We start from the raw sequence: 13,068 nt of genomic DNA, 5'->3' as shown, positions 1-13,068 counted from the left end.
ATCCATCCATCCATCCATCCATCCATTTTCTGTACACCCTTGTCCCTTAGTGGGGTCGGGCGGTGCTGGTGCCCATCTCCAGCTAATGTTCCGGGCGTGTAAGCGACAGGTCGCTGTCTGTCGCAGACTTCATATAAAACCATGAACATTTTTTTTTTTTTATGAGAAATCTGCGTTTTCTATACCAGCTTATCTTTGCAGGGTCACAAGGTGCCTGGTGCATTTCTCCAGTTGTCATGAAGGAGGTGGGGTACTTCCTGGATACAGGGCTACACAAAATCTGTATAAATTGGGCAATTTATACAGACTAATTATCCTAATTTTCTTAATTCTGCTATGTGGGAGGAAACCTCATGCAGAAAGGAGAAAGGCTTCGGTGGGGATTCAAACCATACTTCTCAAAATACCAGCTGAGCTTACAGTTTGATCAGGACATTATTATGGATGATATCATCCATATCAAGACTAAAACGTTTTTGCTCCAATTTTTATTTCTACCACTTTCCAAGTGGAAAAGTGAAGCCTAAACATTTTCAACAACACCCTTATTCAAATTCAATTCAAAATGCTTTATTGATCCCAACGGGAAATTAAACATTGTTATAACCCATTAATTCAAATTCTTCAAAGAGAGTCACTGTAGATGGTGATGACATAATGATGGTGTAGATTATAGAGGCAAAACCCACAGACCCCTTGCAGATGGTGCCAAAGGTTCTGTTTTATGGTCATTAGTCATCTGCAAATCAATTCACCCAGTTAAAGTTAGTAGTGTTGATCAGAGTTTCTCATAGAAGCATGCCAAAAAAAACAAAAAAAGAAAACATACAAGAGTATTTACAAAAGAAAGTTGTATTTAGTGACTGGAATTTACAGAGCTTTAAGTCAAGTACACCTGATATCAAAGTACATTTTGGAAAGCAACAAAAAAAAAAGAATGTGTGATTGTCAGAGCCGTCGCAGCTGGCACAGCATTCATTCAGTCCTGCTGCATGATCATCTTCAGCATCTGCAAGGCCATGGCTCCCTGGTCTGAAGGAATCTGAGGTATAACAGAAGATTACACTTTAACGCTGAATTTCTACCATTTTGCTATAAAATATGCACTTTGCATTTAATTAGCTTCATAGGAAAATAAAAAAATCACATCTCAAGCTTCAGTCAACACCAAACAGAAAGCAAAGCAAAAATCTGAGTACTTCTCGATAAAATATGTTATAGCATCTTACAGTTCAACCATCTACATTGTATTACAGGTCTACTCTACACCCTTCTACTATTCCAAACTAAACAGATCAGTGTTTCATGAAATTCAATATTTAAAACTAAAGTAGAACCAGCTCAGGTTTTACCATGTGACCAGCTTTGAGGATCCAGTAGAATGCAAAGTTCCTGTAAGTCTTGAAAAAGGCTCCAGTGGTTCCTGGGGAGGCTGGGTCATCCAGGGGGCTCCACCTCAGCTGGCTGAAACCAGGAAGTCCCTCCCACTTCAGCTGCTTCACCCAAAGCTCCTGACCTGGAAGAATAAAAATGTGCTTTTACATCCAGAGCTCAAACATGAGGATTGGTTACATGTGTTCACTAGAGATGTACTAGTTTCAAGTTTTTATTTGGAAAATGATTATATATCCTTCTGCTTTAGTCTTCTTATGACTTACTAAATTAGAACAGTGGGTGTCATGGTGTATTATCAGAACACTCAATGAAAAAAGTTTACCAACTGGTGCTGAAGACGTTGGAATAGTTTAGTTTAGTTTATAGACACATCCCCCTTTAACTGTGGCTGAATTGCCATTGTGGTACAACTAGGTCCGAATAACATTTTGATCAGATGTAGACTATATAAATAAATGATCACAATCATTTTAATTGTAGTAGTTTAGCAGTAGCAATAGGTGAAGAAATTCAAGCCAACTTTATGCACATCAGAATTTTAAAAATAGACATTGATGAAGTTGGCATTTACAACAGTCTTTAGCCTCTTTTTAGTGATTAGCATAACTTGACATAACCAACAGTAAAAAGCAATCTGAGTGATTAATCTTTGGAACACACAGAACCTTAACAGATTTCCCAAAAGCTGCCAGCATCTCCAAACCCAGCCCACACCAGCTCAACTGGAAGCTCAAAAAAAAAAAAAAAAGGCATTTTCCTATTATCTACCATACTCTGTCTGTGTCTGACATCCTGACTATACCACAGACATGTCTCTTCAACTTGTACTTAATACCAAAAACAGCAAACAATGTTCTTCTCAAAGGAACAACATTATGTTAACTGGTTGCATTTAGGTAGAGCACGCTCACTGACCAAAAAAAAAAAAAATCTATTTCTGAGTTTCACACTGACTGGTCACCAGCCTCTCTGTACATCTCTAGTGTTAAATATATCACTGATTTGGAAGCTCATTTACCCATGGTGTCCACTATAAGATCCAGCTGGCCATTGTAAACCGTCACATTGACTCCAGCTGTCAACAACTGGTCCACTATATCCACTACTGGCCTCATAAAATCACCGGCCATGCTGCTGAACACATCCTCTGCTTGACCTGAAAACCAGAATAGATGAGGACAAAGAAGGCAGAGAGCACATAAAACATAACACTGGACAGTCTGTATTATGGAGACTTAATCCAGCTCCAAATACCTCCCCAAGTGACATTCTGAGGGATGATGGCCAGTTTCTTCCTTATTGGTCCATTCATCAGTTCGTTCAGTGATTGCTTGTGCAGAGGGCGAATGTGGCGGCGGGCTTGCAGAGCTGATGCAGAGAGGAAAAGTACATCAGTTGGCTAGAGAAATAATATTAGGCCCAATATTCATAAATTCATTTGGTAAGTGGAGTCTAGGTTTTAGATAGAACCATACAGATGAAGTTTTCTCCTGCAGCAGTAGTGACTTTCTCATCTGGTTGCTGGGTTAGAATGTTGTAGAAGTTCACCCCATTGGTGTTCTGGGAAGAAAACAATTTTGCCGACTTGAAAAATAAATCTTAGACTTGTACATTATTTCAGTCCTACTATTATAACCCCTCTCCTAAAGATCTTTAAGGCACCAAAACATTCCTGACTTGTCAAGAGTGCTACCAAAACCTGCGGAGGTCTTCAGGATCAGTGAGTCCCAAATGTTACCTCAGTTCATATCACGTTTTCCCAAGTACCAATATACTTCATGACATTTCTAAGCTGTTGTAAAACAGAGCTGGTATTTTTTTAACAAAAAAAAGGGGAAAAAAATTATCCTGAAACCTGCTGGGATTTGACCATGTCATCAGTCAATGGGTTGTGTGTAACTTCACATGCCTGACCTTGTGACCAGACCTCAAGCCGGAACTGGTAAAGCAACTCCAGATCCCAGCATTCACAGCATGTCACACCTAAGTTTGACAGAAGCCCATTGGCCAAGGGTAGCCCCAAACAGCAGGGACACCCTGTGACATTATAAAAATCATAAAGATCCTGAACATGCTGGCTGTATTCAAGTACTTTGGATCCAAGTCCACATCAACTGTTAGTTTCTCCTTTGAAGATCTGAGTTATATTAATAAGACACTGTTCCTTTTTCATATTGACATCCTGTTTCCCTCCTGCTCCGGTAAACAAGCTTCTCAGCAGCTCCAGACAAAATGCCGTCTCTGTCCATTCAGCTCAGTCTGTTACATTTTTGTTTTTCAGTTGCTTAAATTGCCTCAATTACAGCGCCGATTCATTCCAACACCACACCTCGATAACCTACATAGGTATGTGGCTAATGATTCCTGACAATCAGGTAATAATAATTTGTTATGAATAAATCAGTTCTATTAATAATTGCCCTTTGGGAAATTAATAGCCACTGATAATCAAAGTGATTATCCCCAACAAGCCGTGGGCACTGTGTGATTGGTAGAAGAATGCATTTTTTTAAAGAATTTTTTTCAAGCAAACTGTAAACTGAATTCTTATTAGCTCGTATTACCAGCAGCTGTTAGCTTGGGCAGTGAACACATACTTTAGCAAATCCCCCTGGTTTTGGAACTTGGACTTGGGGTTTGTTGCCATTTCCACATCCTAACTCCAACTTCAGAGGAAGATGAAACATGCCTTAAGTAGCTCCCCGCAGCTCTTGGTTCACTGCTGTCTTCTCTAGGTCTTACAGGGAATCCCAGATTTTCTCCACTACACTTCTCTTTTGGTTAGTTTTTTACCAAGCAAAGAGCATTGTGCTTAAACGATTCGCCTGTTTTGCTGTTGGCAGGTTTTGGCCGTATGACAAAGCTGACGTGATCGAATTTTCTTTGACATCAAGTGTGGTGTAAGAACCGTTGTGTTTGATGGCTGTGTCAGTTTTTCAATTAGAATGGTTGAGTTGTGAGTGGTCACAATTGTTATGGCTTGTCCAGGCTCTAGTGTGGTACCAACCTGCTCCACTACCGTCTCAGTGACCGACCACAGCTCAGTGGCTTTCAGAAACTGCTGCTGCTCCACAGCTCGCTTCACGTTCTCCGCTGCACTGTTGACATCAGCCAGGCCGTTGTTGTCCAGCAGGGACTGCACACAGCAGGTCAGATGGAAATTCAACAGAGCAGCTTGGATCCACGGTTGTTAATGAAACGCACTCTGTGTGTTACTCACAGTGGTATAAAGGTATGGACCCCACGTCATTACAGAGTCTGGTAACAAAAGACATTCTTACAGTGAGAGGCATGTTATCTCTCAAAAAAAAAAAATCATGTGACGATTGTTTTTCCAGATGATCTGATCATACATGGAGAGACTGTAGAGGAGTGTTGACAGGAAACGTGAAAACATTGCATGCATGTATCCATCACTAAGTGCTATTCACATACAAAAAATTTTTTTTTGAACTTTAAAAGTTAACAACTATATAAAACCGCTAATAAAACAGTAGAGATGGATCAATGATTAGCTGGCCTTTACCAATGTCCTATTTGCTGAAGTCTGAACTGTTGATTCAAATTTGATCAATAAATTTTTCCCCCCTAATGATTATAGAACAAAAGGTGAAATGATGTGCTGTCAGTTTTTTGGTAGAGATAGTAGCTTTGAATCAAATGGGGATAAAAAGAAAATACATATATTACCTAAAGTTGTACATCACGTATTACTAAACAAAGCCAGTTAAAGGAAGGTTGGCAAATCTTGATCTCTGGCACTTTGGAGCCTAATTATTTACAATGTGGATAAATGATGTTTTTTTAACTACTACACCACCTAGTGGTGTGACATGAAAATGCTGTCACAAGAGGAAACTTGCAAAAGCATCAAGGTCCAAAATCTGACTGTGCAGCATTTTTCTGGTGTGTTTTTGATTAGAACTGGGGACAAAGGTTGACCTGGAGGCTTAAAGTCTGACTGATACTGACCCAACGGGGAAATCCACGAGTCTCCAAGTGCCACACCAGCAAAGTTGCATTTCACTGAGCCTTTGGCTATAGCCTGTAAACAGACAATTCACCCAGATTAAAAGCCACAGCTTGTTATCAGGAAAAGCTAAAGTACTCATAATTTTATATAACATGTTCAAGTCATATAAGTGAATGACAGAGTGCACATCTGCTTAGAATCCTAAAAAAAAAAAAAAAAAAATCAAACTTGCAAATCTGATTTACTTCTGGCTTATGTGGCCCATCATGTGATACTCCATCAATACAGCTAAGGCTCTGTGAGTAAAGCTGTGGATCTGATGCTATAGACCCAAAGATCAGTAAGCTCACCTTGCTGAGTTCCAGTGAGATGGCAGCGGCCATCTTTCCCCCATATGACTCAGAGAAGATGTAGAAGGGCTTGCTCTGCAAAGTTCAGACATTTTAACTCACAGTGGAATCACTTCTTTCATATGACAAATAATCCTCTCAAATTTAGGCAAGGAAATAGTGAAAATGTAACATAACCCCACTTAGAACCATAAGAATGAGTCTAGTTACAAGTGAATAGTTTCCCCACAAGTTAGCCAAGCTTTTAGACAACATTACTGTTGCTTCAATATGAGCTGATTGGAGGTCAGCTCACCTGGAACTCTGGTATCTGTGTGAAGAAATGTTTGAGCAGCACCAGCATGTCTGAGGCCACAGTGGAAACATTGGTGGCAAAGCCGTCAGGCTGTTCCGCGTAGCTAAAGCCGGTGCCCACTGGGTTATCCACAAACAACACACTGGCTGCCTGCACCTACACAACATAGAACACACACACAATGTTTTTTGTTCATTATTTTAGTTTTTATTTTGTAGCTAGCTAGCATGGATTACAGAAAAGAACCTATAAATTGCTCATCCATATTTTTGTAGATCCTTTATGAAATTTCTTAAATGTAACATGAAATACAACTTCAACTAAACTATTATCGAAAAACAAAAACAACTTTGAACTCAAAGTTTTAGCGTACATTCGCACTTGTACATGCAAATGTAACTACAACACATCATCTCCACTGTAAAACATGGACTTTAAACCAATGGAGGAACGTCTTGGCTTTATGTTGGTATAAGCATAGCAACATATCATCAGAATAAAATCTGTGTGTTATAATTCGTAGTTGTAACATGGCGAGAGGTAAGAATAGTTCAGAAAATCACAGTGATTTTCTGGGATATCTTACCCAGCTCGTCTTCCTGGGCTCCAGGTCTCTGTTCAGGGGTCCAATTTCTTCAAAGTTACCAAAGCCACTCCCTGATCCTCCTGGTCCACCCTTAAAACACAGAGCAGAGCCATGTTCATTTTGGAACAGATTCTGTTTTTTCTCTTTTTTTTTTACAGGTTTCTGAACTTTTGGATTGCCCACAGAATATCTGTTACAACTTGAGCTGTCAGCACATTTCAAGTTAAAGTTTGAACTGAATATGAATTGAGAAAAGTGAGACACACTGAAGAAAGCTGCAGAACATTAACCTGTGCATCGTTTATCTAAGAGACGCGCACGTTAGCAACAGTTTCAGGGAAACTTTGACACTGCTGCTGGTTGATGGTTACTTCCTCCTCGGTGGCTACTAATAGAAGCATCTTTGGTGTTACTCATCAGGTGACACCATGTTCACTTCCACCAACAAACATTTTAAATGTTCAATTCAGTTCTTCCATGAATCACAAATTACTTTAAGACAAAGTCGTTCAACTGAATGGTACTGAGGGATGCATTCTTTTACATATTCAATAAATTCAAATTATAATTCAATTATTGAAGTATTTCTGTTGTCCATACACTGCTGTTTCAAGCTTTTATTTCTACCAATTGTTGCTTTTTTCTGCTTATATTTTTTTTAAATGTTACATTTAAAATTAGAATATGACAGATCAATTACAAAAAAAAAAAAAACATTTTTCTTACAGAATATATTATGCTTATAATATGTTTAACATTATGGTTAAGGGTATTTAGCATTAAGTGTACTTTAAATCTGGCCAACGAGCCTCATGTGAACGCAGATTCTAACTTATGAAATATGACTGGATATGAAGAAAAAAAACATCCTTATTTTTAATCTACGGTAACTCAGATCAATACACTAAAATACAAGGTTTGAATGGTTTAGGTTTTATTTTGTACCTGCAGCCACATGACCAGCGGCAAGTCCTGATACTGAGCAGACGGACTGTCAGCATAATAAAGCCACCAGAACATGTGGGCCCCGGGTCTCACTTCCACGTAGTCCCATGCTTCTTTCCCCGCCAGCGGAGAGGGAAGCCCTGCGAACAACACACGTACATCCCCCTGTATCTACACGCACTCTTCAATTAACTCAAATATGTGCTTATTTAGCAAGTTATTTATAAAGATTCACTTTCGGTTTGCAGTCAGTGGAGTCAAGGAGCTTACAGTAGATGTTGAACAGAAAACTATCACGTTTTAGGGCAGGTTCTAGTAACTTAGTGGGGTGGAGGAATCCAGAAAGCTTACCTTGGGGGATGAGAACAGAGAGAAAACAGATGAGAGCTTCAAACCGAGCCATTGTTTCAGTCAGCCGGCCGTTCCGCTCCGATTCAGGACAAAAATCACATGACACCAGCCCAGTCAGCTGACACACACAGTCAGCTGACACACACACACACACACACACACACGGGTTGGGAGAGGGAGGTTCTAGTTGGTGTGCGTCTAGTGACGTATCTACAGGTCGTTAGCTAGTTCGTGTGTTCTGGATAGAGAACCACCATCCTGCAGCTGTTAAGTTCGCCTCTTCCTCATCACACCTGAATCAGATGGCTGAAATCCCTGATGATCGTTGGTGTGAATAAAATAAAGACAAGCAAATGGCAAGAAAAAGTCCAAGCCATGCATCCCATGGCCAAAGGAGGAGATAGAAGCTACTGACGTCAAGACAAAGAAGCTCCTCACAGCTGTCCAAATTTAATATCTGCAGTTGCAAATTTCTTAAGTTGAAACCCAAATTGAATGCCTTTTGTGCCTATGTTTCTTAATATCGAAGTACTGTACCAATACTAAAGCTTTAATATGGAAGTAAATATGCGCCATCAGAATTTGAATAAAAAATGCATCTGAAACTTGAATGTTGTATATTTGCGCTTACTTTTTCAATTTCAAAATTAATTCAGAATACAATTTTGACCTAAAAAAAATTCAGTGTCATTATTTGTACACGTTTGCAGATATGTGTCCAAATATACAACATTCAAGTTTCAGATGCATTTTTTATTCAAATTCTGATGGTACATATTTAATTCCATACTTTAAAGACTACTTCAATTTGTAAAGAATTTCTCATGTTATCTGCCCAAATTTGCTGTATCTAACCTCTTCCTATTTGTAATTTTTGCTCTTTTTTTTGGTTTGTTTTAAGAAAGGTAAAACCTCGTCGTTCTTTTCGTTACTGTCTTTGTAACTTATTGTACATGTTGTAAAAAGAAAAAAGTCTAGTTTCCGGTTTTGGCCTGGAAACTACCGTTTTTTTTAACCCCTTTTCCTCGTCGTACTCCCGTATTATTATTTTATTATTTTCCTGTAAATGTCCTGCATACAAGTGCATACTATTCACCATTTCACAAACATGACACATAAAAATGTGTTCAAAAAGTTGCAAACACCTGAAAGCAGAATGCAGTACAGTATGATTGGAAGAGACTAGCATGAGATGACTATTACCACCTCCCGGCCTCTAGGGGGCAGTATGTGAGAGGTGGAGACTTATTTTGAAAGATTCAAGCGGAAGTTGTGGTTGAATTAGCCAGAGAGCACATGAATTTAATGTTTTGGCGTCATGACTGCGCACGGCAACAAGTTTATTCGCCTCCGCTTGTTTTTTGACTACCCGCCCCCGGCCGTCGTGGGGTGCCGCATGTGCTGGCTGCTCGTGGACCTGAACACGTGCCGCGTGGTGGCCGACCTGGAGAGCGTCATCCGGGAGAAGTTTGAGTTCAGCCGGAGCAGCATCCTGAGCCTGTTCATAGAGGACTGCTACTTGCCGCACACGGAGAGCATCTACGTGGTGCGGGACAACGATGACGTCAGGTGCGTGTTCAGTTCAGGTGTCACTGGGCGAGACGGATCTCAGTCTGGACAGCATCGTGTTGGTACGAGTAGAAACAAATCACCATGACAACCTGCTCTCCAAAGAAGGAGCTGATTTGAAAAAGGCATTCTTCTCATCTGGAATTCGGATCTTTGAATCTCTGAGCTGAACTGAGCTAAACACTGTTTCTCACAGCAACGGAATTTCTGTTACTTCCTAAATTATTCATAATTTGAACTTTTTCATATTTTGTGACGTTAGAACCAGATGAGACTGAGATTGTCCCGGACCATTCATTATATTTTCTTGGAGATTTTTTTTTTTTGCAGTTTCTTTCTGTTTTCTACCAGAATTACTCTGCATTTATTTTTCATTGATCCTCACGCCTCCAGTTTATCAGTGATTCAGATATCAATAGTCAGTAATTATTAATATCAACTGATATGAAACTCTTACATTGTGATATGTTTTCCAGCCCTAGTGTCAGGTCACCAAAGATCATTTTGCCTTCATGATTTCATGACTACTTGCAAACATTTCAAGGACTAATGTGTACAACTTATTTACTTTGCAATGAAAGACAGATTTTTGTATTTATGCACTACTTCATGTTCAGTTTTCAGTAAAATCAATCTAAAATCAATTAAAGCTTATAATGTGACAGAATGTGCAAAAATTTTGAAAGATATGAATAATTTTTCTAAACTCTGTGAGGACAGGGATGTGACCATTTAAAAACATTTGTGTGTTTTTGTGATCAGGGTGAAGGTGGAATGTCTGCCTCAGGTGAATGGACACAGCAGCTGTCCAGAGACGGCTACTGTGTCCTGCAAGAAAAGACAGAGAGACACCGCAGAGGGACCGAGCGTAGAGCACAAGAAGAAGAAGAAGAAGAAGAGAAACGAGCTGGAGGACGGCAGGGCAGATGGGTCAGATTTAGTTAAAGGTGATAATGGGAATAAGATGTTAGAAATAAAGATGGTTGCAAAGAAGAAGAAGAAGAAGAAGAGGACAGTGAGGTCAGTGGACAGAAGCCATCCTGCTGTCCCTGAAGCTGTTGCTGCCTCACACATGCCCTCCGGCCCTGACAAGACCCCAGCAGGGAAAGTGAAAACACAGAATGTCTCCTCATCAGGCCCCAACAGTAGCAGCAGGAATGGAGATAAAGCTAGTCATCAAAAAGTAGCCAAGAAAAGCAGCGCTTCCCCTGCTGCTTCAAAGGGAGCTCCACACCAGAACCCCAACCCCGAAAAATCTCAACCTCCTTCCTCATCTTCACAAACGGACTCCTCCTCGGATGAGGCTAACACTTTAAAAGTCCCTGCCAGAACTAAAATTTTACATCCCGACACCAGCAGCTCCAAGGCTGCAGCTCAGAACCAGAACCAGGCATCCAGCACAGAGCAGCCTCCGCTCAACCGAGACAGTGAAGAAGAGATCGAGCTGGTTATCCGCCGGCCGCAGCAGCCTCTCCTGAACATCCCCAACCCGGGGGCCTGGAGGGACCTCGACAGGGGCCGGAACAGGAGGTGGGCCGCAGGGGATCCTGGAGAATGCCCTGGGGTCAGAGGTCAAAGTGATGTAGAGGGATTCAGGAATGGCACAAAGGAGCCCTATTATCAGACTGACTCTCTGAGCAACAAGTCTGTTGTTCTGCAGGTGAGTCTCCAGATGTGTCTGCAGATGTTTGCTGTGTTTGTGTGGATCAGGACAGCACCACACAGAATGCTGCTGTCACTGGAATTCATGTTTTTATCATCATAACTTATGTCTTTCACATATCTATGGCTACCAACTTTAATATACTTTATTGGACCATCACAAGCAGTGCAGAATTTGAAGTATGTTGGTCATCAGTGTTTTATTTTGAAGTAAAAGTTTAGATAAAATGAAATTGTGTCCTGCTTGTGCTCACCTGTTTATTTTAATATCTATGTGCACCAAAATTATTTTTAACAAATCCTCTGATGTAGGCTTTAGAAGAACCAACGTTGGAGTCTGTTTAGCCTGTAAAGCTGAAGGTAGTTGGTCAGGTTTAGGAAACAGTTACTACTCAACAGTTTTATGTTAATCTCAACATTTTAGACACAGATGCATGTGGCCATTAAGTCATCTGCTGTTAATAATATATGGCTGGACAATAACTTCAAGTCCCTCTGAGTAGAATGAGACAGAACCCGTCCTGAAGGATTACAGCTCCATGCCACTGCTGGCTGCCCCGCCCCAGGTGGGCCAGAGGATCGCCTTCAAGGTCAGTTTGGTTGAACAAGTGCTAATGAGTCAGGGCTGATCATCACATGGAGATAAATGTAAATGTTATGTGTAAAACCCATTTAGTTGTTTTAAAGAAACTGTTGACAAGGTATAAGGTATATATATAATTATTATTGGTTCTTTCTTTCTTTCTTTTTTCTTTTTTTTTTTTACCCGGTGAAATCCAGCTTAGGTTTTTATCAGAGACCCTTCAGTGAACACGCCTACCTTCACAGGAGAAAGCTACTATGTTCAATAAAGGGAACAATCATTCTTGCATATTTCTCTTCACCTTCTTCATCCTTTCATTCATGTACAGTTGCTGGAGCTAACAGAGAACTACACACCAGAAGTATCTGAATATAAGGTGAGGAGAGTCAGCCTTGATGAAGTCATTGTTCTCATAACCTAACAGTGTAGCTGAATAAAACATCAAAGCTTGTTCTAGTGAATTCCTTATTCCTCAAACCCCTCTACATGTACATCAGGAGGGAACGATTATCAACTTTGACCCAACAACCAAACAGATTGAGCTGGAACTTCTTACTGCCTCGCAAGGTAAGATCTGTTTTTTTGTTTTTTTTCGGTGTATAAAACTACTTTAACATAACAATAATAAAACCCCACTCATCTCTCTTGTACTTCCCCTCTAGCTCCTGCTGAACCAGGCAAGTTTGACCTGGTCTATCAGAATCCAGATGGCTCAGAAAGAGTGGAGTACGCCGTACAGAGAGGATCTTCGGTAAGCTGCGTGACCTTCCATAGATGTGTCCATGGCAGTAATGAAGTGTCTTAGTTTGGTGTGATTAAATCAATATGTAATCTGCTCATTTAACACCTGTTGTTAATGCAACCACATACTATATACCACAAACAGGTCAGATACAGTTCACTATTTCATGTATTAATGATTTTTTTTATTACCCCATTTCCTGCCTGGTAATTGCTTGTTTTGTAGACTTCATGATGTTTCAGTGACTGTCAGTAAAGTTTGCTTGATAAACCTTTGAGTATGTGTCTTGAATAAAATCTTTATTTTACTGCGTTCTTCACTGTCTCTCCTGCAGGTTATGGAACGTTGGGACTCTCTGCTGGAGCCAAGACTCATCATTTAAACATGAAAACTTACATTCACTTTGTTTATTAAGTTGAATAAATTTGTTTTTATTAAAGTTAATTTATTGGGATTTGTTCTTTTCTGGATGGATTTTATTTTTGTATATCGGTGCTGCGATGACTGGTTTTCTATTACAATTTTATAAATGAAATCTTGCATCCTGAGTTCTGATTATATTGTTAATTTTTCATTATATCTATATATAAATTGTGTTAACAATAAAGGAAGACAGG

General features: G+C 40.0%; 2 protein-coding genes across 3 annotated transcripts; one reads left to right on the top strand and one right to left on the bottom strand.

The window, feature by feature from the left end:
* Nucleotides 1-554: 554 nt before the first annotated feature.
* scpep1 (serine carboxypeptidase 1) lies at nt 555-8,050 on the bottom strand. Its single transcript, XM_008415087.2, has 13 exons — nt 7,896-8,050; nt 7,545-7,684; nt 6,600-6,689; nt 6,014-6,169; nt 5,719-5,793; nt 5,368-5,440; nt 4,616-4,653; nt 4,403-4,531; nt 2,871-2,955; nt 2,650-2,763; nt 2,414-2,551; nt 1,353-1,516; nt 555-1,042 (listed from the first exon to the last, which is right to left on the bottom strand). Exons 1-13 carry the CDS (start codon nt 7,945-7,947, stop codon nt 980-982), a joined length of 1,317 nt encoding a protein of 438 aa, XP_008413309.1. The 5' UTR covers nt 7,948-8,050; the 3' UTR covers nt 555-979.
* A 1,077-nt stretch (nt 8,051-9,127) lies between these two features.
* On the top strand, nt 9,128-12,895 carry coil (coilin p80). 2 transcript variants are annotated; one of them, XM_008415088.3, is made up of 7 exons: nt 9,130-9,464; nt 10,227-11,124; nt 11,630-11,716; nt 12,038-12,085; nt 12,207-12,276; nt 12,372-12,460; nt 12,786-12,895. In XM_008415088.3, the coding sequence occupies exons 1-7, from the start codon at nt 9,214-9,216 to the stop codon at nt 12,831-12,833; spliced, it is 1,491 nt and encodes a 496-aa protein (XP_008413310.1). In that variant the 5' UTR covers nt 9,130-9,213; the 3' UTR covers nt 12,834-12,895. The 2 variants fall into 2 exon arrangements, with proteins under 2 accessions (XP_081465688.1, XP_008413310.1); XM_081609562.1 differs by lacking the exons at nt 12,207-12,276; nt 12,372-12,460; nt 12,786-12,895 and having other exon boundaries at nt 9,128-9,464; nt 11,907-12,086.
* The last annotated feature ends 173 nt before the right edge of the window (nt 12,896-13,068 follow it).

Source organism: Poecilia reticulata, chromosome 8 (assembly GCF_904066995.2).
Source record: "Poecilia reticulata chromosome 8, P_reticulata-male-v2, whole genome shotgun sequence".
NCBI classification, from domain to species: domain Eukaryota; kingdom Metazoa; phylum Chordata; class Actinopteri; order Cyprinodontiformes; family Poeciliidae; genus Poecilia; species Poecilia reticulata.
The sequence above is the reverse complement of the archived record's forward strand: the minus strand, read 5'-3'. Positions and strand labels throughout refer to the sequence as shown.

What these genes read in the sequence shown, in the direction of transcription:
- scpep1 (XM_008415087.2), bottom strand. Translation starts at nt 7,947, where the DNA reads ATGGCTCGGTTTGAAGCTCTCATCTGTTTTCTCTCTGTTCTCATCCCC. An exon ending in CGCTGGTCATGTGGCTGCAG is followed by an intron (nt 6,690 to 7,544) that starts GTACAAAATAAA and finishes CTGTGTTTTAAG; the next exon opens with GGTGGACCAGGAGGATCAGG. An exon ending in CTCGTGGATTTCCCCGTTGG is followed by an intron (nt 4,654 to 5,367) that starts GTCAGTATCAGT and finishes TTTTGTTACCAG; the next exon opens with ACTCTGTAATGACGTGGGGT.
- coil (XM_008415088.3), top strand. Translation starts at nt 9,214, where the DNA reads ATGACTGCGCACGGCAACAAGTTTATTCGCCTCCGCTTGTTTTTTGAC. An exon ending in CGGGACAACGATGACGTCAG is followed by an intron (nt 9,465 to 10,226) that starts GTGCGTGTTCAG and finishes TTTTGTGATCAG; the next exon opens with GGTGAAGGTGGAATGTCTGC. An exon ending in CCGTACAGAGAGGATCTTCG is followed by an intron (nt 12,461 to 12,785) that starts GTAAGCTGCGTG and finishes TCTCTCCTGCAG; the next exon opens with GTTATGGAACGTTGGGACTC.